Genomic DNA, 26,010 nt, shown 5'->3' with positions numbered 1-26,010 from the left:
ACAGAGGCTTACCAGAGGAGTATGGCACAATTTGAGGAAAAGTGCAGGAAGAATTTGGATGCTCAGGAGGAGCAGTACACCAGAATGCTGGCAGCCCAGGAGGAGCATTATCAGAAAATGCTGGAAGCCCAAAAACAGATGACCAAGAAACTGCTGATGGCCCAAGCTGATCAGGCCAAAGAAGAACTGGAAGCTCAAAAAGAACTTCATGAGCAGAAAGTTAAGGAGAAGGAGGAGAGCTTCCAGAAGGAACGAGCTCGACTGGTCCGTGGATTTATGTACAGCAGCATTGCCATCTTTTCTGCCGGATTCATGGCTGCTGCTTGTATTTTTAAACCGTAAATGTTCAGTTGTTTAGATTTTTCCTCATCTGCATTTTGTTCTCCTGACAGACTATGATGCCACATTCCAGTTTCCTTTCTTATTAAAATATAAAATACCAAATGTTTTGCACTGTTTGTCTGTTTTTCTTCAAGACTTTTGAGGTGTTCCCTTTGAACATGTTTCTGGATCCTTGTCCTTCTTAAACAGCACGTGAAACAGTCTGTCACCAACCTCGGCGTCATTATTGACAAAGATTTTAAATTTGACAAGCAGGTAAATGCGGTTGTCAAATCTGGATTTTATCATTTGCTTTCGAACAAGTCATGCACGCTTTTGTCTCCTCTCGTTTAGACTACTGTAATGCACTTTTTATCGGCATCAGCCAAAATGCACGTTCTCGTTTACAGCTGGTCCAAAATTCTGCTGCACATCTCTTAACTGGTAGCAGAAAGCGAGAGCACATCACTCCGGTTTTGGCGTCTCTGCACTGGCTTCCAGTTCGTTTTAGAGTTGACTTTAAGATTCTATTGTTTGTTTTTAAAGCTTTGAATGGACTGGCCCTGACGTACATTTCGGACCTCTTCCAAATTTATCAGCCTCCCCGTGCTTTGCGGTCCGAGGGCCAGGTCCAGCTTGTGGTGCCTGTGACGAGACTCAAAACCAGGGGAGACAGGGCTTTTTCTGTGGTGGGCCCTCAGCTGTGGAATGATTTGACCCTTAACATCCGAACAGCCCCCACTGTAGAGTGTTTTAAGTCTCGTCTAAAGACCCATTTTTATGCTTTGGCTTTTAACACCGCGTGAGTGTGTGATCTGTGTGTGTGTGTGTGTGTGTGTGTGTGTGTGTGTGTGTGTGTGTGTGTGTGTGTGTGTGTGTGTGTGTGTGTGTGTGTGTGTGTGTGTGTTTTTGTACAGCACTTTGGAAACTATGTTTGTGAAATGTGCTATATAAATAAAGGGTATGGTATGGTATAAAGACATTACATATTTTGTTATTAATAATTATTAAGCCATCTATTTATGTTCTTACCAATGAGTAACTAATAAAAACGAAAGCTTTGTAAATGTTTTACAAGTAGTTACTTAAACATTTACGTACACTTTATAAATGCTTTAATAATGCTTTATAGCTTGCAGTTAATATAAAGTGTTACCCTGTTTTTTCATGCAGTTGTTCACAAAGTGGTGATCCTCGCCCCATCTTTGCTTGTGAACGGCTGAGACTTTTGGGGATGCTCCTTTTATACCCAATCATGATACTCACACTGGGCCTCATGTATCAACGTGCGTACGGCGATATTTGAGCGTATATTGGGTGTACGCCAAAACGGCTGCGCTACTTGGCATTTATCAGTGTGGTCGTTGGCGTACGCTGCGCTGAAAATATACACCAGGTCGAGAGGTGCCGTAAATTATACACCAAAATGAACCAGCACTGGAATCCACATAAAAATGAAACTGATCAACATGATAAACAGTGCCATTATACAAATCAATGCATATGTTACATAAATAACACTTTCCTGATGATACTACATAATAATCAATACAAATCCCGCTTTTGCGGGATTGCTGGTCTATTGAGCACGATCCGTGGCCACAGCGCTGACCGCAAAGAAAGCGTTGCTCGCCTTTTTCTCCAGAGCCTGGAGCCAGAGCAGCACTGAGCTTAACTTTATGTGGTGTGATCATTTTAGACAATGAAATTGATAATTACAACTGTAGTTTTGTCATTCCCTTCGCCCGTGCTGCAATCAGGTTTTGTTTTCTCCATTCGTTTGTCACAATAAAATAAATAAAGAAATACATTTTAAGAATAAAGAAATCTGAAAAATTAGGCGTGTCTTATTAATTGAGCCAGCAAATATCCACATGTCAAGAATTATTGACATGTGAAAAGAGAATACAGTGGTCCCTCACTATAACGCGGTTCACCTTTCGCAGCCTCGTCATTTCGCGGCGTTTTTAGTCCAATTTTGCATGCCTTTATTTTTTTACAGTGTTCTGTGTTCTGCGTGTCTGTTTATAAGAATCTTCTCGCCCAGAAGAGAAAAGAGCGGTAACAACTACTCTTAACTGTGTTTGTCACTCGGAAACAGACACCTGCAGCCAGGTGTGAGTGGAAAAAGGCGCGGTGTCAGGACGAAGAGGCGCGATCAGAGGAACTGTGAAATACTGGTCTGTCACTATTAATAATTTCTTATGTGTCCAACCTCGTACGTTGATCGTTAAAATTAAATTCATTAGTTCTAAAAGCCATCATAATTATTTATAGCAAAATGTTCTATTTTTATTTCTCAAACAAATGTTTGGGCCTGAAAACAGTTTGGTCTTATTTTTCTACTAAGGTTTGAACTTTGAGAGTGTTTACACACAAGAGAAAAGTAAGAAAATGTTCATGCCTGATTGAGAAAGTGTATAAAGTGGTTTTACAGCTTTGAAACGTCTATAATAATCGTAAAAAATAACGCTGACTACGTCGCGGTTTTGCGTATTACGGGCTATTTTTAGAACGTAACTCCCGCGATAAACCAGGGACCACTGTAACACTTTTTTGATTATTCTACACCACAATTAATACGACGGCCGCTTTTGACGCTCTATTGGCATGCGTCGTGACTGGTGGAGTTCTTTTTCTTTGCCATCTTCCTGGCTTCCATGTCGTAAAATGAGGGTGTGTCTGAATATTTATGGGCATGTTTATTATAATTATGATTGTTTTCACCCGCCGCATTTATCAAGGTCACATCAGGCATACGCCGGAAATAGGCAGGTGCGCACTGCTTGATACATGTCACGGCAACTTTGGTGTACTTCAAATTTACACTGTAAATTTACGCCACTAGTGCGCAACTTTGATACATGAGGCCCAATTAGTGTCCTCAAAACACTTATTGAGTGTTGTTAGAAGGAGAGGTGATGTAACACAGTGGTAAACATACCACTGTCCCAGGATTTTTGAAACATGTTGCAGGCATCCATTTCAAAATTAGCAAATATTTGCACAAAAACAATACAATTTATCAGTTTGAACATTAAATATCTTGTCTTTGTGGTGTATTCAATTGAATATAAGTTGAAGAGGATTTGCAAATCGTATTCTGTTTTTAATTTACATTTCACACAACGTCCCAACTTCACTGGAATTGCGGTTGTACACACACACTGTGTGTGTGTGTGTGTGTGTGTGTGTGTGTGTGTGTGTGTGTGAGAGAGAGAGAGAGAGCGAGAGATGCATTCATGGACTTTTTGGTAAGATATGTGGCAAATGAATGAAGTTATGTCAGATCTTTGTCTGGGAATCCCAGATTCCAGTACAGGGGTTACACTTGTACTGCTTCTGGTTAATGATCACCTTAAAACTGATGACATCATCGTACAAAGGTCACAGCCACAGTATAGAGCCCGTTCTGTGTTGTCAGTCTTGGTAGCTAAAGCTGAAGCAAGTAGACATTTAAGGATTACTATGGTGGTGATAACAGAGTTTCAGAGTAAGTGCTTCCACTCAAACACTTCTCTTCTCAAAAGTCTTAGTGTGAAACTGGACGTCTTTCAGCACCCAATAAAGCGCGAGTTTAGAATGATAATCTGTGAGCTCAGGCTTTGTGTCACAGGGAAGAGACCTCACTTCAGGGGCGTAGGTTTGCATATGGACCATAGGGACAAGTCACAACCAATATTTTGGGATGGCAAAATAGTCCCTACCAATATTTAGAATTTTTTTTTATATAACAAAATCATTCACTATTTTTTTGCGAACTCGATACTATAATTTTAGTCGTCACGTTTTGTGTTTTCGACGTGCCAGAGTGACAGGGTTACCCATGTTGCAATTTCATTAGCTCACGTTCTTCTCACATGGACAAACAAAGCGCATCTCGTGGCAGGCAGTGCTTCATTTGTAAAGTGGGAGGTCCCAGAGCGCAGAGGATGGGTGGCTCCGGTGCAGTGTTGCCAGATGTACGATAATTATCGTATTTGTACGATAGTTTTGCCCTCTGTACGATCAATAATGGGAAAAAATCCAATATGTATTATAATTTCAGTTGGTTGCCCAAACACACATCTCTCTCTGACACCCAAGAATCATTTTGCAGGTGTTGCACTCAGGCGGAATCAAATGCTGGCTTTGGGCGACCGGGACAGTCATTTGAAAGCCCGCCCCCTCTCCATACAAAGTAATGAGTTCCCATCCAATCTTTACCGTGACAGGAAGATTCCCCAACCAACATCTTTTTTTTTTCGAAACTTTATTTCAACAAATGCAATAACAAACGAACAAAACACAAGAGCAAAGAGATATACAAGAAGAATAAAAAAAAGTTCAAGTTCCTTATGGAGGTGTCAACATTTTTTTCTGTGTTCAACAAAATCTGCACAAGTGGCCATGGCATCGGATGACGACAGCGACCTCGAGGTTGAATTCGACTCTTTCTAGTCTGGTAATTAACACGTTTGTGTCCCTTCACAGAAAAAAAAAAAATCTTTCTAGTCTGGTAGTGCATTTGCGTTCTTTTTGTGCCATAGTTTCCCCATTACTATAATTACTGTTTAAAAATGTGACATAAAATTCTTTGTAAATTAAAAAAAAAAACGCTAAAATAGCTACGTTGTATGCGTTTTGTTTGTGTACGATAATTCTCCCAAAATACGATAATTTTGAGGTTTTGGTACGATAGTTTCATATTTCATATCTGGCAACACTGCTCCGGTGCAGAAAAACAAGAAGGGCGGGGGCTTGCGAACAATGCTGTGCGCCACACTTAAAATAAACTGCACACCCACCTTCACAAATGACACTAACACCCTGCCTTTTCCTCAAAAATTACTACATTTATGTTTGCTGTCTGTACTTTTCTGTCACTTTTGCGCTCTTTTTCATACTTTTCCCTAGTTTCAAAAGTCACCGAACGCACTTTACCGTAATATATGCAACATATAGCACACTGTTGGAAAGCACGGGTTCTTGGCTTGCTGTCAGTGTTGAAATTTTTCAGCGTGAGGGCTTACATGAGAATTTACGGTAATGAGAATCAGTGGCGCACTAGTTCCGTGTTTTTCCTCTGCGTTATGACATCACAGGCTTACGTTTACCGTAATACACCCTATATATCATTGTAAAGCCCTTTTTTTTGTTGGCAAATTAGGTTGCCAGATACCTACAACTGCATTATTGATGAAGAGAATAGATTATACATCTTGGTTGCAAAAACTTTTTTTTTGTTAGCTCCACAAGTATTTTTTTTGTTGTCTTATTCTCTCAGGTGTAGGCCTATAGAATAGATTCGTGATTTTGGGTTTGTTATTTAAGGTATTTCTTTGTCTGCCTACACACTTAATAATGTAAATAAAGTGTTAAATTATTCAGCATTATGTCGTCATATGTTATGTATTATGCTGTACTTGTGCGTCTAATGGTATGAGTGGCTTAGGGGGTGGTGGTGGTGGTAGGCAGGGGGGCGGGGGGGTGGTATTGTCCCTACCAAAGCTGAGACCAAACCTACACCCCTGCCTCACGTGTTCAGTAAAGAGGAGGGGTGGTGAAGTCTACCACAGGGAAAGTAGGACCCTCCCCCAGAAAAAAAAATCCCATGTGGATCACCTTTTCATGTATGTTTTTCACCAATAATGTGTAATAGTGTATTAATGCATTGCTTTTTTAATACTTATTTCTTGATTCATAATGTGGTATGTTGGTGTGTGGTCTACCTTTAAGGTGGATGGCGGACGGTGCTTACCTGGCCTTGAAAGCCAGTGCGCGCACATTGCGCGTCATACACACACCACCTGGAGTGGGTTCCAGGTGGTGGCACGCTTGTGTGCAATGCTGTTTGGGCAGGTGCCATGCTAAACGCTGCGCATTCCAGGACAGAGGTCTGGTCTGTGGGGGATTCCTTCATGGTTGAGTGCGTGAGGTTGGATATGCGCTGTGGGTCCAGGGCTGTCTACTGTGAGTCTGGGTTACGGGACCTTGTGGTTAAGTCCATCACGGCTCACTCTCCTCCTCCTTCTCATGCTGTCTGCGTGTGCGGTCGCCTCCACTGGCAGGCAAGAGGAACCATGGTGTGCAGAGCGCACATTTGAGTCGCCCCTTCCTATTAAGGGGCCGTTGCTTCATCCACATTTCATCGGCTGCCAACAGCTGTGTATATTGCTTTGCAGAGGGCGTCCTCTGTGGGTGCTGATATGGTGGGGTGAGGGGTTTATTCCTCCTCGGCTGAATTTGATGCTTGTTTGGTTGTTTTTTGTGTTTGGTTTGTTGTTTTGGTTTGCAGTGGGTTTTTTTTTTTTTTTTTTTTTTAATTTGTTTTTTTTGTCTGAGTTGGACCCTTGCTCACCCAGCATTAATTTGGTTGAAGGTGAATAATTTAATTTGGTTAAGTGCAATATAAGATCTGGTTGAAAGCTGAATAAGGCAGTTCTGTGCAATATAAGGTGAATGTGAAAAGCAGTACTATGAAATGTGAAATTTGTAATGTAATAATATGTAATGTAAAGGCGTTTGACCACAAACGTTTTGTGGCTCTCAAGCAGATTCAGTTCTAAGTCTTGCAGATAGGAATCTGCTCTGTGTTGAAGGATAAGTCTCACCAGACTTCAAGATCAGTGTTTCAAGGACCATAGCTCTTAATCTAGGCGTAATGTCAGAGTTCTTTCACAACTTAACCCTAAAAGTTTCTGAGAGTTGTATTGGAGTGGCCATTAGCCATAGAAGGAGGCGTTTCATAGCTGAGGGTTCTCAATAAACCATCGTACTGTACAGATAGATGAAAATTCTAAGCTGGTCTTGAGACTACTGTAGACAAGAAGACATTTGTTAGAACAGTGTTTCTCAAACTTTTTCACACCAAAGACCACTTAACCAACAGAACAATAAATAAATAAAATCTCACAAACCACCTAACTCCCCAAATATTCAAAAACTCTGACAGTGTATTACAACAGTATATTGCTATCTATTGAACTTTGGAGTTTGGAGCAGTTTGAGAAACACTTTTGAAGTACACTCAACAAAAATATAAACGCAACACTTTTGGTTTTGCTCCCATTTTGTATGAGATGAACTCAAAGATCTAAAACTTTTTCCACATACACAATATCACCATTTCCCTCAAATATTGTTCACAAACCAGTCTAAATCTGTGATAGTGAGCACTTCTCCTTTGCTGAGATAATCCATCCCACCTCACAGGTGTGCCATATCAAGATGCTGATTAGACACCATGATTAGTGCACAGGTGTGCCTTAGACTGTCCACAATAAAAGGCCACTCTGAAAGGTGCAGTTTTGTCACACAGCACAATGCCACAGATGTCGCAAGATTTGAGGGAGCGTGCAATTGGCATGCTGACAGCAGGAATGTCAACCAGAGCTGTTGCTCGTGTATTGAATGTTCATTTCTCTACCATAAGCCGTCTCCAAAGTCGTTTCAGAGAATTTGGCAGTACATCCAACCAGCCTCACAACCACAGACCACGTGTAACCACACCAGCCCAGGACCTCCACATCCAGCATGTTCACCTCCAAGATCGTCTGAGACCAGCCACTCGGACAGCTGCTGAAACAGTCGGTTTGCATAACCAAAGAATTTCTGCACAAACTGTCAGAAACCGTCTCAGGGAAGCTCATCTGCATGCTCGTCGTCCTCATCGGGGTCTCGACCTGACTCCAGTTCGTCGTCGTAACCGACATGAGTGGGCAAATGCTCACATTCGCTGGCGTTTGGCACGTTGGAGAGGTGTTCTCTTCACAGATGAATCCCGGTTCACACTGTTCAGTGCAGATGGCAGACAGCGTGTGTGGCGTCGTGTGGGTGAGCGGTTTTCTGATGTCAGTGTTGTGGATTGAGTGGCCCATGGTGGCGGTGGGGTTATGGTATGGGCAGGCATCTGTTATGGACGAAGAACACAGGTGCATTTTATTGATGGCATTTTGAATGCACAGAGATACCGTGACGAGATCCTGAGGCCCATTGTTGTGCCATACATCCAAGAACATCACCTCATGTTGCAGCAGGATAATGCACGGCCCCATGTTGCAAGGATCTGTACACAATTCTTGGAAGCTGAAAATGTCCCAGTTCTTGCATGGCCGGCATACTCACCGGACATGTCACCCATTGAGCATGTTTGGGAAGCTCTGGACCGGTGTATACGACAGCGTGAACCAGTTCCTGCCAATATCCAGCAACTTCGCACAGCCATTGAAGAGGAGTGGACCAACATTCCACAGGCCACAATTGACAACCTGATCAACTCTATGCGAAGGAGATGTGTTGCACTGCATGAGGCAAATGGTGGTCACACCAGATACTGACTGGTATCCCCCCCAATAAAACAAAACTGCACCTTTCAGAGTGGCCTTTTATTGTGGACAGTCTAAGGCACACCTGTGCAGTAATCATGGTGTCTAATCAGCATCTTGATATGGCACACCTGTGAGGTGGGATGGATTATCTCAGCAAAGGAGAAGTGCTCACTATCACAGATTTAGACTGGTTTGTGAACAATATTTGAGGGAAATGGTGATATTGTGTATGTGGAAAAAGTTTTAGATCTTTGAGTTCATCTCATACAAAATGGGAGCAAAACCAAAAGTGTTGCATTTATATTTTTGTTGAGTGTATTAACATGAATTTAAAATGTGATATGTAACCAATAAAGTCATAGACTGCTAGAGGTCACTCATGGACCACCAGTGATCCAAGGACCAATCTTTGACATGAGCTCTGTTAGATGACCCACCATCTGTGGTCAAGTGAGATATGGACAACTTACAAAAGGATGTCATGTGAAGTCGAAGAGAATGGCCATGACCAGGATGGAACACACATTGCTCCACCTGAATCCAAAGTTTGATGATCATTCTTAGTGTCAGTGGTGGGCACAGTTCTGCTAATCCGCTAACCACTAATTATCAAGGCTAGTGTTTTCATTCTGAGATTAGCTTTTCAGATAATTCTGAAAACCATCAGAAAAAAAAAAAAAATCATTTATCTTGATACCATACTAACAAGACAGCAATATCAGCCAGGTCATCCAGAGGCATACAGTTTTAACTTATGGTTAAAATTTTACCCAAACTAATTCTGGACAATTTATTTAAATTAACATCACATCTGAAGTTTTATAAAGTGAAAATATCAGCTATATGTTATAGTTTTAAGTATTGCACTAATTTTAAAGGTTTTAGTGTGGACATGGTGTGTCCGCAGTGCATTATGGGTCCCGTAAAAGTTCACGACAGGAGAAATGCATTTGAGACACTCTGATCAGGAGCCACACGGATAACAGCATTAAACCCTTTGTATATTGTTCCTAAAACTCTCATGAATATATATTGTCTGGGTTTATAGACTTATTATTGTGTTTGTTTTATGTAAAAATGCCAGAAGAAGCTCACGTTGCTTCTCTTATTTTTAATTGGAATCACTGTGAGCTGCAATCACTTCCTGTCTTCACAACACTGTCTGTCCTCTTTGATCCAGAGTAATACATATAAAATGTCTAAAATTCAGTTTGCATTTATTCAATTCCACACAGATTAAACGTAGCAGACACAGATTATTTATTTGGAATATTTGTTTTAGCAAGTTTTCAGGGTCTCTACTGCCATCTACTGGCCACTAGTGTTCTTGGCAGTATTCGCCCTAATGCCGCGTTCACACTGGACACCACATGACGCTACAAATTTGTGTCCCTCGCCTGGTGATGGACACGCTACCATCGCCTGGTGTGTCGCTCTGCTTGAGCCGCGTTCACACCGGATGCCACGCGATGCCACAAATTCATCATTTGCTGCAGGAGCTGCACCTGGATGACGGCCGCTTTAAGTGGTACTTCCTCTCTCCTGGACCCAGTTTGAGGACCTCCTGTCCCGTCACGTGCACATGTGAACAAAGAAAAAAAAAACTAGATGATGCAGTTGTTCCTCGCTCTCCCCTCCAACTCTCTCATAATTGTGTTATAAACCAGTCACCATTTCTTTTATTACACATCTGTGTAGTTAATAAAATTATCTTCACGGACAATTCGTTCATGCGCGCACATGTGAACAAAGAAAAAAAAGTTGCTGCTACCGCAGCTCATTGCTGTCCCTTAAAACTCTGTCATAATTGTGTTAAATAAAGGACAAAAGGGACATAAGTCCTGCTCACAGGCTAATTGCCAGAGACAGGACATGTCCACATCAAGTATAAACTCCAGACATCTCCACGTCACTACATATCCAGTCCCTGACTGGTCATCGTAGCACGACAAGATGAAAAAGTTCTGATTTTTCAACTTGGGGAAGAGGGCGACGTGACGCGATGCAACGCGGTATCGCTCCACAATGTTGCTAAAAATCGCTTTATTCACATCGCTTTATTCACGTCCATCGCGTCACATTGCGTGGCTTGGACTTTTGTGGCACCACAATGTGTCCTTCCATAGGGATTACATGGCCGCCGTCGTTCACGTGGCGTCTGGTATGAACACGGCATAAGTATTGAGATATCCCATAATCCTTTGCACGCCAGAGAGTTGCCGCAGCCTCTTGCTGCAGCTGATGAAAAGAAATAAAAATGTACATTTTGATTGTATAATGTTCATTTACAATTGTCATCATGTGTTTTCTCTCTGTGCTGTTTAAACCGCAGCAACTCTCTGGCATGCAAAGAATTATGGGTTAGGGTCTGAGTATCTGGGTGCCAGTAGATGGCAGTGTGTTCTATGCATTTTTACCCTGGTTATATCAGACGGTTATCTAATCACAACTTGACTTTTGGATTTGCAAATGGCTTTTTTTGTTTACATATGGAAAAAATGGCATATTTTACAAAAACACATTTGTATGTAAACCAACACACACGTCACATTAACGTGTTTGTTTTTACATTGAATGAGTCAACCAATCAGTGTTAGCGGAGGCTTATTTTACCCATAATCCCTTTGGTATCTGTATGTGTTTGTTATAAAACTTCAGAATTAGTGCATTATTTAAATTTAAAATATATGTGTTATATTTTAACTTTGTACAAATGACAGACTTGTCATTAGTGTAGTTATTCTATCTGGATTAATTTGATTTATAAATCAAAACCATAAGTCAAAACTGCTTTATTTTCCAAGCCCTCTGCCTCACGGCAGAACTGCTGTATGCTGTTAAACAATAATGACTTTTGTTTTGTTTTTGTGACAACCTGGCAGTCAGGCTCATTTTGCTGTGGTAGAGTGGAGCTTAAAGTCTCTCAATTGTTGCACAATACTTAGTAAACAGGAAATACATAGTAAACAGGTGCTTCCAGCAGTGGGCTGAGCGCACAAAGACAGAAGTGGTGATTCATTGTTTGGGTTTGTGATCATGATGTTAAAACTCAATTTTGAAAGTTATCGGTTAGCTGTAGCTTCCGATGCATTTTTGGGTGGTTTATCAGTTTAGCTTTATAAAAGATAACTTTTCAGTTAGCTGCTTAGCTGTTATCGAAGCTAACTTTTTGGATAGCTGTGCCCACCACTGCTCAGTGTTCTCCCAAGTACCTTGCATAGGCTTCCCTAGGAAGGCTGAGACGTGTGATTCCTCTATAATTGGAGCACAGTCCCCTGTACCCTTTTTTAAAGATGCGGACACCACACCTTTTTGCCACTCCAAAGGTTCTGTCCTAGACCTCCATGCAATATTGTACAGACTTCCTTCACTTGGCACTTAGTACCTGTCCCACCATCTAACTACACTGTACTTACACGTGTGGCTGACTGTGAGAGGCTACTTATTTCTTCTTTCTTCTTTCAGTCTGTGTAGCACAACCTATGTTTAACCTCTTCAAAAGCCCCCATTACACTCAAACAAACATAGGTGTCATTCGGCCTGCAGGAAAGGGCAAAGAGGGTTTCTTTGTAACCACAAACTCCACCAAGTGATTGCATTGATGAACTCATCTTGTCTCCTGTTAATCAGTGAAATCACCTGATGGAGTTGGTGGTTACAAAGAAACCTGCACCCTCTTTCCCCTTTCTGGAGTCAGATTGGCACCCATGGACAAAGGCCATGAATACCACACTGCATTCTGAAAATTTCAGCAAAGGCAGTGGGATGTGGTCGTAATGGAAAATGTGCAATTTTCAAGTTCATACTACACCCTTCCTATGTCCCTGCCAGGTTCATCTAACACCTTCAAACTAATTTCTTACCATGTGCTTGATCACGTGCCACCAGTTCCAATGCATTCTCACTACCTTCTTACTACAACCAATCAGCTCACACCTTATCACATGTTTACCATATTCTTGCTGCATCTCTCTGGTCCTTATAAATACTGCACAGTGCAATGCACTTTTTCATTCATTCTGCAGGTTTTCTTGTCTCCACATCTACATTTTACAATTATCTAAAGTCGACAACTATGACCTCCTGCAGGTGAGCTGTGAAAAAAAGCACAATGAGCATTAGGGCCTATGTAGTCGGATTCACTTTTCTCATGTCCACATCCAGGAAGCCTTTGAAACCCAGGATCTTAGTCTTTATTTAGGACAATCATAAAACTAGACATTCTGATTTCGCACTCTGCTTCTCAAGTTCTGCTATAATTTTAAAGATTCGTACATATGCTTAAATTAAGTGCCAAAAAATCAACATACTGTTATTGTAATACTGTTATTTTATTCATATCATTCCTTTGACATAACACATCCAGTGACAAGCATTATTGTTATAATGGTGTTTTGTATGTTTGTCTTCCAGAGATTGGCGTAGGTCTAATGGGATTTGGTGCATTTTTCTTACTCTTTGGAATACTGCTATACTTTGATTCTGTCTTGCTTGCATTTGGCAATGTAAGTAATTGTTCATACATTTGCTCATTATCACAATCCAACCACCACTGGCTTTTCTCAACAACAAAAATCATAGGAGCCTCATGTACAAAGACTTACATGGATTTTCTACTAAAATATGGTGTACGCCAAAACCCTGAAACTGGCGTAAGTATAAAAATATCCTTTGTATATGCTATGTATTTTGGGTCAAGGATGAACACCATCAAAAATAAACATTGATAGGACTAATATTTTTGGAGAAACTATGGATATTAACTAACAACACTGAAGAATGGACGTTGATAATTACATTCTATACTCACACGCCATTCCAACAGGGGACAATAAATCATCTATATATTAAAAGAGTGCATGTGTGTGTGATTTTATTTAGTAAGTTCAATGCAAATATATAACATAATTGTAAATACACTAAAAATACATGCATGACACAAGAAAGTGAAGACCCTTACTTCCATTGTGGTCCATTCAAGAATCAAATGACAAAATAGAATTCATAATAAAATAAAATACTACTACTACTACTAATAATAATAGTGTGTATATGATATCAAGAACCTAAACAATTTATAAATTCATTAAGTCAGTAACTTAACATTAACAAATTATGTAATTAACAGGAAATAAAAGGGCTGAGTTCTTCTATACCCTGTTGAGGTCTAATATTGAGGTCTAAAAACATTCTGGAATCACACACCATTCCAACTCAACAAACTTTGCACAATTTATTATCACCCTTGAAAAATATCAGCTGCCTGTTTTAGAAACACTACCCAGTCTAGAGCCTGTGGGTCCCCACCAGCAACACGCTAGTTGAAAAATAATTGGCTGCAACCTGAAATTTGATTCATGTATATCAAAAATGATCATATTACAAATATGAGATTTGGTTTAATCCATGAACATGCAGCTATTTCTCATTTGAATATTAGACATATGGTTTATGAGTTATAGGTCAAAATGCAAATTTGACAATTACAGCACTATCTATAGGTGGCATACCTCTGCTTTGGGGGCCTGAGTAACTGGGTGTGGTGGGGAGATTTGCTACTACAGTGCCTACATACTGAGAGTGGCGATCTGTCCCACGGTTTTGATTGACCATGTACTGTTTCCAGTGGCAGAGTGATCGTGCACTGATCACATTGTAAATTATACTAACCTCAACAGAGCAGGTTGTTGGATCTGTGGTTTTATTCTCCATAAAGTTTCAAAATGAAGGAATGTTGTGCATATGAATGCAAAAGTCGATCTGAAAATAAAATATATAGATTTCTGTCAGATACAGAAAAGAGAAAAATATGGCAAAATATCAATCAATCAATCAATCAACTTTTTTCTTATATAGCGCCAAATCACAACAAACAGTTGCCCCAAGGCGCTCCATATTGCAAGGCAAGGCCATACAATAACCATGAAAAACCCCAACGGTCAAAACGACCCCCTATGAGCAAGCACTTGGCCACAGTGGGAAGGAAAAACTCCCTTTCAACAGGAAGAAACCTCCAGCAGAACCAGGCTCAGGGAGGGGCAGTCTTCTGCTGAGACTGGTTGGGGCTGAGGGAAAGAACCAGGAAAAAGACATGCCGAGAAGGTAACAGAGAACCCAACTCATGCTGCTTTTCTGTGCGCAGCAACGTGTAAACACACAACCAAAATGTGTTTCAACTAAATAACGCCAGAGCTGTCACAACAGACGCAGTAGTTATCTTCATCCGGGGAAACGGGGCTACAACTGTAACACGGGAAGCTCAGCGACCCGTGCCACAGAGCTCCGCCGTGCGCGTTCACCCATTACAGACACACTCTTGCAGCTCCCGTTTAAACCTCTTATCCGGTCGGAGCGTGACGCGAAGCCGTCGCCAGTCACACTCCACCACGACCCACGGATAAGGCACAAACACAGGAAACACGGCTGCAAGAGAGCACAAATCAGTATTCAGTAATGGGTTCTCAAACACGCACCATCCGGGCGGAGAGCACCCGCAACTGATCCGGATAACTTCTGAACGTCTGCTGCCGCCTTCCCGGCGCGTTACCGTCTCTGCTACCGCTGGGTCCGTGATGTTTGGCCAGAGACTACTGTTATGTGTCGGACGCAGCCCGGAGAACCGACCAGCGTTTGAAGGACCCAGTATAAAATAAGCAGAGCACGGTACAAAGGATAACAGAGTTTAATAAACATAACAGTGATGTGATAAATATAAAAGTGCGCGGTCTGGCGTGGTGGATTGCGGTGCGCTCCCAGCAGCGCTAACGGTCTGGAGCCAGAACCAGTTTGGACCCAAGGACCCCGCCAACACCCCCCAGGTGGCCGCGACAAACCGAGTCTGTGAATGAAGAAATCATCATGTGAGTCCACACTCAACACACAGAGAGAACGCTCAAAGGTGTACAAACAGCAAACACTTCCTGGCTTAATTACTAATCAGCTTCCCACCCTGCAGGCATGGAACACCCTGTTCACAAACTCACTGCAGTGGAAGCTAATTAAAATGACCAACATAACAGCTCAATATAATAAGGTGTGAGGGACACCACATTTACTGACTGTATAAATGTTAGTCACAAAATCTAACGTACCTCAGGAAGTGTGCTGACGAGAGTGAGACCTCACCCCCTCCTCTTTCACAGACCATGCATCAAACCTGGACGTTCTCTGCATCCACTGATGATGAGATGGCTCTCGAGACGACGATCTCACCCGTCTGGTCACAAGGTCGAGTCTCTGGCAAATACACACTGTGTACTCCAGACTTAAATGCCACCATGTTCCAATCCGTGTAGATGCACCACAGCTGTGAGTCCTGACGAGCCGCAGGTGATCAGGGTGAGGTCCTGATAACTCAGCCACACAGCCACTCAGTCCTAAATGCGCACCACCTGGAAGGAAAACCAAAAGACAAACAAAAGACCAACAAAAGCCAGCCAGGCACGCCAGCCACAACAAGAACATCGTCACTCACAAAGCCATTGAGGACACCAACCCACTGCCCATCATGGAGGAGCTGGACACCTAACACACCATAGTAGAGCTCCACAAGGCCATCAACTCGCGAGCCTGTGGCAAAGCTCCAGGCAGCGGCAGGTTATCAAAGCCGGCAAGGATGGCTCCCTCCTGGATCACCTATATGAGCTACCATTACAGTGCTGGGAGGAAGGGACAGTACCCTAGAACATGCATGATGCCAAGATCATCACGCTGTATAAGAACAAAGGGGACCACAGTGACTGTAACAATTACCACAGCATCTCACTTCTCAGCATCATCGGCAAAGCCTTCGCCTGTGTCATCCTCAACAGACTGCAGATCCCTGCTGAGCAGGTGTACCCGGAGTCCCAGTACAGCTTCAGAGCTACCAGGTTGACAATCAACATGGTGTTCTCCCTGAGGCACCTGCAGGAGAAGTGCCAGGAGCAGAGACAACCCTGTTCATGGACTTCATTGACTTGACCAAGGCGTTCATCCTGGTCAGTAGAGAAGGACTCATTGCTTTGCTGCACCAGATTGGATGTCCCCACAGCTCCTGAAGATGATCACATCCTTCCACGACAACATGAGCTGCACTGTTCAGTATGATGGATCATCCTCGGACCCCTTCCCAATTAGGAGCAGTGTGAAGCAGGGATGTGTCCTTGCCACGACCCTCTTCGGCGTGTTCTTCTTCCTGCAGCTGCGCTACTCAACTCAGCTCAACACAACCTTTATTTTTAAACCACGTTTAAAATTACAGCAGTCGATCAAAGTGCTGTACATAATTAAAGAATGGGCATCAAGTTACCCCAATTGTAAATACATAAAATAAAAATAGCAATAAAATTACAACAGGCAATAAAGCAAATAAAAGAAAAAGTAAAATAAAGAGTAAAAAGTAGTAGGAAATAATTTAATTTGATTTAATTTTATTTTATTTATTTACATAGTACCAAATCACAACAAAGCTGCCTCAGGTGCAACACATAAGTAAGGTCTAACCATACCAACCCCTAGACCAAGCACACCGGCAACAGAGGTAAGGAAAAACTCCCTCTGATGATATTGAAGAAGAAAGCTCAAGCAGACCAGACTCAAAGGGGTGACTCTCTGCTTGGGCCATGCTACCAACACACTAGACAAATATACAGGAAATTTTGGGAGTCCATGCTAGTGTCCACGATGGGAGGCCTGCAGAAGAACACACCCATTCCCACCTCTGGATGGAGCTGCACCTCGCAGATAAAAAAAAAGGAAGGAAGCAAAAGACCACAAATAAGGTATAATTTGTCGACATTAATCAACAGGAAAAACAGAAGAAATATGAAAGTAAAATAGAGATGTAATCGTTCATTTAGGAAACACCAGAGGAAAAAAAATTGTTTTTTAAAGAGGCTTTAAAAGTCTCTAGGCACACTGATGATCTAATATTAAAGGGGAGACTATTCCAGAGCCTGGGGGCAGCCGCTGCAATGCTCTGTCACCTCTTGTCTTTAATCTGGTTTTAGGCACCTCCAGCAACAGTTGGTCAGAAGACCTTAAGGCTCTGGTTGGGGTGAAAGGAAAAAGAAGCCCTGAAAGATACACTGGGGCCAGGCCATTGAGGGGTTTAAAGACAATTAAAAGAAGTTAAAAATCAACAAGATAACGAACTTGAACCCAGTGAAGAGTAGCCAAGACCGGTTGGTGTAATGTGGTTGGACTTTTTCTTTCCCGAAAGAAGATGAGCAGCAGCGTTCTGAATAAGATGGAGGCCGTTTAGTAAAGTCTGATCCAAGCCAACATACAGAGAGTTACAATAATCTAGTTTACTTGTGACGAAGGCGTGGATAACCTTCTCAAGCTCAATCCTAGAGAAATATGGCTTGGACTTGGCCAGGAGTGGAGTTGGAAGAAACTTGTTCTAACAACAGCACTGATCTGCTTATTAAATTTAAAATGGCTGTTCCTCATACAGAAGTGAATATTGGAACTCAGGGGACCCAGGATATCAGCAGAGCAGGCTGTGGAAGTGCTCCCACCCCAAACAGGATAACCTCTGTCTTGGATTCATTAAGATTTAATACATTAGCACTCATCCAAGATTTGCCCTCACTCAAACAATCCAATAATGGCTGCATTGGGTCATTGGCTAACGACTTCATTGGCAGGTAAATTTGGACATCATTGGGTAGGAGGGTCCACTTCCTTGGGTCATGGACATGACTTTGTTGACATTCGTTCTTGACAGGTAGGCAGTTCTTGTAGGCAGGAAGGAAGGCCATTAGTTTATTTATTTATTTTTGATCATTCTTTGGTCTCACAGAGCCACAGTGATATTCATAACTCACCATATGACCTATCTATACTTGCTTGAAAAACAGTCCTTCATAATCTTCAAAATTCTGGACTCACAGCCATGTTGACTTTGTGTGCATAGTATTTAGAGCTATGAGAGACAGACACATCAAAACAGTATATAGAGTCTGCACACAGTAACAGAAGTCCTGTAAATAGAACAGAATGATAACTATCAGGTATAACTGAACATTTTCCCTTCTTGTTGTTTTCTTTCTGGCAGATCCTGTTTCTGATTGGTTTGACAGTTGTCATTGGCATCAAGAGGACAGTTCAATTCTTCTTCCAAAGAAACAAGTTTCGTGGTTCTTTCTTCTTCCTGGGTGGTGTGTCTCTTGTACTCTGTCGATGGCCATTCATTGGTATGATGGTGGAGACTTATGGGTTTGTGGTGTTATTCAGGTGAGGAAACCATATTTAACATGAAACAACATGATTTTTGTCGTTTTAGTGCACATTACTTTAGTCTATAAACTAGATCCTCTCACTTTGCAAATAAATTTGCTTCATATGGTGCATCCAGAAAGTATTCACAGCAATTCACATTTTCCACATTTTGTTATGTCACAAAATGGAATAAATTAAATTTTTCTCTAAATTGTACTCACAACACCCTGTAATGACATGAAAAAAAGTTTTTTTTGAAACTTTTGTAAATTTAATAAAAATAAAAAACAAGAAATCACATGTACCCTTTGTTTAATACTTGATGCACCTTTGGCAGCAATTACAGTCTCAAGTCTTCTTGAATATGATGCCACAAGCTTGGTGTATGTGTCTTTGGGCAGTTTTGCCTATTTCTCTTTGCAGCACATCTCAAACTCCATTAGGTTGGATGGTTAGCGTCAGTGCACAGCCATTTTCAGATCTCTCCAGAGATGTTCAATCAGATTCAGGTCTGGGTCTGGCAGGGCCACTCAAGGACATTCACAGAGTTGTCCTGAAGCCACTCCTTTGATATCTTGGCTGTGTGCTTAGGGTTATTGTCCTGGTGAAAGATGAACTATCGCACCAGTCTGAGGTCAAGCGCGCTCTGGAGCAGGTTTTCCTCCAGGATGTCTCTGTACATTGCTGCATTCATCTTGCCCTCAATCCTGACTAGTCTCCCAGTTCCTGTCACTGAAAAACATCCCCACAGCATGACGCTGCCACCATCATGCTTCACTGTAGGGCTGGTCTCTGGTTTCCTCTAAACATGACACCTGGTATTCACGCCAAAGAGTTTAATCTTTGTCTCATTAGACCAGAGAATTGTGTTTGTCATGGTCTGAGAGTCCTTCAGGTTCCTTTTGGCAAAGTCCAGGCGGGCTGCCATGTGCCTTTTACTAAGGAGTGGCTTCTGTCTGGCCACTCTACCATACAGGTGTGATTGGTTGATAGCTGCACCATTCAGAAGTGCTTTCTTCTTTCTGATGATTGTCCTTCTGGAAGGTTCTCCAATCTCCACAGAGGAATGCTGGAGCTCTAACAGCAGAGGTCTCAAACTGATTCCAGAAAGGGCCAAGAGGTGATTTCACTAATTAACTGTTTCCATGTACTCAAAGTGATGTTCATCAGTGAAATCCCCTGGTGGAGAGGGTTGTTGCAAAGAAAACCTGCACCCTCTTGGCCCTTTCTGGAATCATTCTGAGACCTCTGTCTGACAGAGTGACCATCGGGTTCTTGGTCACCACCCAGACTAAGGCCCTTCTCCCCCAGTCGCTGAGTCTAGATGGGCAGCCAGCTGTCGGAAGAGTCCTGGTGAATCTGAACTTCTTCCATTTATGGATGATGGAGGCCACTGTGCTCAATGGGACCTTCAAAGCAGCAGAAATGTTTGTGTACCCTTCCCCAGATTTGGGCCTTGAAACAATCCTGCCTCTGAGGTCTGCAGCCAATTCCTTTGACTTCATGCTTGGTTTGTGCTCTAACATGCACTGTCACTTGTGGGACCTTATATGTAGACAGGTGCTTTTCCAAATAATGCCCAGTCAACTGAATTTACCGCAGATGGACTCCAGTTAAGCTGTGGAAACATCTCAACAATGATCAGTGGAAACAGGATGCAACAGAACTCAGTTTTGAGCTTCATGGGAAAGGCTGTGAATACTTATGCACATGCAATTTCTTAGTGTTTTTTTTTTTTAAATAAATGGGCAAAGTCTAAAAAAAACAATCTATTTTCACATTGTCATTATGGGGTACTGTGTGTAGAATTTTGAGGGGAAAAAAAAGTATTTAATCCATTTTGCGATAAGGCTGTCACATAACAAAATGTGGAAAAAGTGAAGCGATGTGAATACTTTTCTGATGCACTATAAATTCTGAGTTTTAGGATTGGTCTGATTATGCAAATATAATGTTGATAAATTTTGATAACAAAGATAAAATTGATGAATGTTACCTACCTATTTTATAAACACTACCCAATCTAGAGCCTATGCATCCCCTAGTTTCAGTTTGTTTGTGTATTGTCAAATTATAACAAATGTAACATCAAAGCCTAGTACACAAAAAAATGTAGACCGAAGAATATCAGCAAGAGTGAAGGGGAAAGTTTACAAGACAGTAGTGAGACCAGCTATGTTGCACGGTTTAGAGATAGTGGCACTAACAAAAAGACGGGAGGCATAGCTGGAGGTGGCAGAGCTGAAGATGTTGAGATTCTCTTTGGGAGTGACAAGAATGGACAAGATTAGGAATGAACATATCAGAGGGACAGCTCAGGTGGGACGGTTTGGAGACAAAGAGAGGCGAGATTGAGATGGTTTGGGCGTGCAGAGGAGGGACCTAGGGTATATAGGGAGAAGGTTGCTGAGGATGGAGCCACCAGGCAGGAGGAGAAGAGGGAGGCCAAAGAGGAGGTTTATGGATGTGCTGAGGGAGGACATGCAGGTGGTTGGTGTGACAGAGGAAGATACAGAGGACAGGGTGAGATGGAAACAATTGAAAGCGCTGTAACTAGGTTTAAGGATATGATTCCTTCTTTATGTTCTCTAATGCCATATACCAACACAGTGCAGAGTAGCTACCTAAACTCTGTAAGTGAGATAGAGTATCTCGTCAATAGTTTTACATCCTCATTGAAGACAACTTGGATGCTGTAGCTCCTCTAAAAAAGAGAGCTTTAAATCAGAAGTGCCTGACTCCGTGGTATAACTCACAAACTCGTAGCTTAAAGCAGATAACCCGTAAGTTGGAGAGGAAATGGCGTCTCACTAATTTAGAAGATCTTCACTTAGCCTGGAAAAAGAGTCTGTTGCTCTATAAAAAAGCCCTCCGTAAAGCTAGGACATCTTTCTACTCATCACTAATTGAAGAAAATAAGAACAACCCCAGGTTTCTTTTCAGCACTGTAGCCAGGCTGACAAAGAGTCAGAGCTCTAATGAGCTGAGTATTCCATTAACTTTAACTAGTAATGACTTCATGACTTTCTTTGCTAACAAAATTTTAACTATTAGAGAAAAAATTACTCATAACCATCCCAAAGACGTATCGTTATCTTTGGCTGCTTTCAGTGATGCCTGTATTTGGTTAGACTCTTTCTCTCCGATTGTTCTGCCTGAGTTATTTTCATTAGTTACTTCATCCAAACCATCAACATGTTTATTAGACCCCATTCCTACCAGGCTGCTCAAGGAAGCCCTACCATTATTTAATGCTTCGATCTTAAATATGATCAATCTATCTTTGTTAGTTGGCTATGTACCACAGGCTTTTAAGGTGGCAGTAATTAAACCATTACTTAAAAAGCCATCACTTGACCCAGCTATCTTAGCATTAGTGAAGGTTACAAATGATCTTCTTATGGCCTCGGACAGTGGACTCATCTCTGTGCTTGTTCTGTTAGACCTCAGTGCTGCTTTTGATACTGTTGACCATAAATTTTTTTTACAGAGATTAGAGCATGCCATAGGTATTAAAGGCACTGCGCTGCGGTGGTTTGAATCATATTTGTCTAATAGATTACAATTTGTTCATGTAAATGGGGAATCTTCTTCACAGACTAAAGTTAATTATGGAGTTCCACAAGGTTCTGTGCTAGGACCAATTTTATTCACTTTATACATGCTTCCCTTAGGCAGTATTATTAGACGGTATTGCTTAAATTTTCATTGTTACGCAGATGATACCCAGCTTTATCTATCCATGAAGCCAGAGGACACACACCAATTAGCTAAACTGCAGGATTGTCTTACAGACATAAAGACATGGATGACCTCTAATTTCCTGCTTTTAAACTCAGATAAAACTGAAGTTATTGTACTTGGCCCCACAAATCTTAGAAACATGGTGTCTAACCAGATCCTTACTGTGGATGGCATTACCCTGACCTCTAGTAATACTGTGAGAAATCTTGGAGTCATTTTTGATCAGGATATGTCATTCAAAGTGCATATTAAACAAATATGTAGGACTGCTTTTTTGCATTTACGCAATATCTCTAAAATCAGAAAGGTCTTGTCTCAGAGTGATGCTGAAAAACTAATTCATGCATTTATTTCCTCTAGGCTGGACTATTGTAATTCATTATTATCAGGTTGTCCTAAAAGTTCCCTAAAAAGCCTTCAGTTAATTCAAAATGCTGCAGCTAGAGTACTGACGGGGACTAGAAGGAGAGAGCATATCTCACCCATATTGGCCTCTCTTCATTGGCTTCCTGTTAATTCTAGAATAGAATTTAAAATTCTTCTTCTTACTTATAAGGTTTTGAATAATCAGGTCCCATCTTATCTTAGGGACCTCATATCACCCCAATAGAGCGCTTCGCTCTCAGACTGCAGGCTTACTTGTAGTTCCTAGGGTTTGTAAGAGTAGAATGGGAGGCAGAGCCTTCAGCTTTCAGGCTCCTCTCCTGTGGAACCAGCTCCCAATTCAGATCAGGGAGACAGACACCCTCTCTACTTTTAAGATTAGGCTTAAAACTTTCCTTTTTGCTCAAGCTTATAGTTAGGGCTGGATCAGGTGACCCTGAACCATCCCTTAGTTATGCTGCTATAGACGTAGACTGCTGGGGGGTTCCCATGATGCACTGTTTCTTTCTCTTTTTGCTCTGTATGCACCACTCTGCATTTAATCATTAGTGATCGATCTCTGCTCCCCTCCACAGCATGTCTTTTTCCTGGTTCTCTCCCTCAGCCCCAACCAGTCCCAGCAGAAGACTGCCCCTCCCTGAGCCTGGTTCTGCTGGAGGTTTCTTCCTGTTAAAAGGGAGTTTTTCCTTCCCACTGTAGCCAAGTGCTTGCTCACAGGGGGTCGTTTTGACCGTTGGGGTTTTACATAATTATTGTATGGCCTTGCCTTACAATATAAAGCGCCTTGGGGCAACTGTTTGTTGTGATTTGGCGCTATATAAAAGAATTGATTGATTGATTGATTGATTGATTGATCTGCTGTGGTGACCCCTAATGGGAACAGCCGAAAGACAAAGAATAAGTACACAAAAAAAGAAGACCTTAACTTGCCTGACAGGGAAAATAAAACATGATCAATGAACCTGAGAATGGATTTTTTTTAATGCATACCTGACAGCAAGTGTTGTGTCTCTCTGTTGGACAACTCATGATGTGTTGATTTTGTCCCCAGGTCTTTCTTCCCCATCGCCTTTGGCTTTATCCTGTCAGCTGTGAATATACCATACTTCAACACAGTAAGCATACTTTGTACTTTGCTGAGTACAATGAGACTTATTACAGTTTTTAACAAACACTAAGGCATTGAGTTCTGAATTCCTGACACATGGATGATGTTTTGAATGAAATCTTCGGTTTCTTTCAGTTTTTCTCAACCAGCTCCTCAGAGGTCTGATGGGAAGATTTTGGAAGACATTAAAGATGGACTTGCAGAATTCTGTCAGAAACAGTTGAGAAACAAACTATTCATATGTATTTGAATACTCCTAAGTTGCTGATCAGTACAAATATTTATTTTTATGTTGATTCTGTTTTGTGTATTTAATATTCGGGGTTTCCCAAACTGTCACACAGTGTAGACTCAGTGGGCCAATGGACAAAGTTGTCTCCTACCAGGCTGCACTTTGTGGGCATCACCCTGGGACCAGCAAGACAGTCTAAGCAGAAACACCTTCCTTATCATACATAAGTAAAACAAACTGGAAAATATTTTAGTCTACAATCTGACTGCATTACTTAAGTTAGCTGTCTTTTCATTTATTTGAAGTAGAGAAAGAAGAACTATATGACCTACAGTATAAGGCCCTGAGGACCACCAGGCCAGTGTTTATACCCAGACATCTCCAGAGAGGAAGGACAACTGAAAACATGCTACCATTTAGGGGCCAAATGTGCGGAGCTATACTGAACCCGTGTCGTAGACCGAACGGCCCTGCCTAAAAATCGGTCCGCCTTGCCTTCACTGCGTATGTGTCATCAGCCGCGGTTCACTGACTATCACTCGTTTCTGCTTCAAACTGCACTCCAGTCATCACCGGTCTCAGAGACAGATATCTGACGCTTTTGTACAACAATCATTTACACATAAATTCAGCATTATTTCAACATAAAAGACGGAGGAAGTGATCAGAGCGCCGCGGCTACACAAGCTGCTAGCTGTTGCGTTCACTGCACAACCGTCATTTCAAAGCGTCACCGATTATCGCTTCATTTCTGCTTAAAACTGACTTTAGAATGAGTTAAGAGGTTTTACGTTGTCATCTGATGGTTAATAATCACATTAATCTACAATTTATTTCATCAGTTAACCATGTTCACTAACAGATCAGGTACAATCAGAATAAATTAAAAGTTTCAGCCTACAGCTGTCAAAAGTGCAGTTTGAGATGATTTTTTTAAACTGGATTTTTATCAGTTCTTTTAAAGTATGAATTATACACTGACTGGACTGGCCTCTAGCCCAGTGGTCAGTGGGCAAGAGGCGGTGAATGAATAATGATTGAATAAATTTCCACAAAAATATAATTTTGTCATAATGTCACATTGTGTGGATGTTTCTTAATGCATTAATCTTCCCTTCAAAGATACTGGCCTTTGGAAATTGAGTCCAAAGGATTCTGAGTGGGCTCCTACCATAAAAATCATTAAATCAAAATCATTGAAAAAGTGTATTGTACTATGTAGTTGCTTTCTGAAAAAGGCACTTCTCACATACTGAGTGACTGTGTGAGAAGACAAGTGGGGGAAGCCATCAAGACTCCCAGACAACTGAAATATTATGTGTCTGAGGCTACGATTTGAGAAGCTGTGTGTTGTGCTGCAAAAACACACAAAATCAGAGATTAGGACTCAAATGCAGTAAGCAGACCTTATGTTCCAAAAATATTAAATGATTATTACTATTAAGCGCCTTGGGGCAACTGTTTGTTGTGATTTGGCGCTATATAAAAAATTGATTGATTGATTGATTGATTGATTAACTGGCTGTGAGGTTAATAATTCATTTATCATATGGATATATATATATATATATATATATATATATATATATATACGAGGTCTATTAGAAAAGTATCCGACCTTATTATTTTTTTCAAAAACCATATGGATTTGAATCACATGTGATTACATCAGACATGCTTGAACCCTCGTGGGCATGCGAGAGTTT

The 26,010-nt window shown here is 41.5% G+C and overlaps 1 protein-coding gene across 1 annotated transcript; it reads left to right on the top strand.

Moving 5' to 3' along the window:
- The first annotated feature begins 3,695 nt into the window (after window positions 1-3,695).
- Window positions 3,696-24,361, top strand: golt1a (golgi transport 1A). The gene is made up of 5 exons (XM_034167723.1): window positions 3,696-3,814; window positions 13,044-13,135; window positions 18,673-18,851; window positions 24,016-24,079; window positions 24,208-24,361. The coding sequence occupies exons 1-5, from the start codon at window positions 3,790-3,792 to the stop codon at window positions 24,235-24,237; spliced, it is 390 nt and encodes a 129-aa protein (XP_034023614.1). The 5' UTR covers window positions 3,696-3,789; the 3' UTR covers window positions 24,238-24,361.
- Window positions 24,362-26,010: the final 1,649 nt, after the last annotated feature.

The sequence above is a fragment of the Thalassophryne amazonica genome, chromosome 3 (genome assembly GCF_902500255.1).
Source record: "Thalassophryne amazonica chromosome 3, fThaAma1.1, whole genome shotgun sequence".
NCBI classification, from domain to species: Eukaryota; Metazoa; Chordata; class Actinopteri; order Batrachoidiformes; family Batrachoididae; genus Thalassophryne; species Thalassophryne amazonica.
The sequence above is the reverse complement of the archived record's forward strand: the minus strand, read 5'-3'. Positions and strand labels throughout refer to the sequence as shown.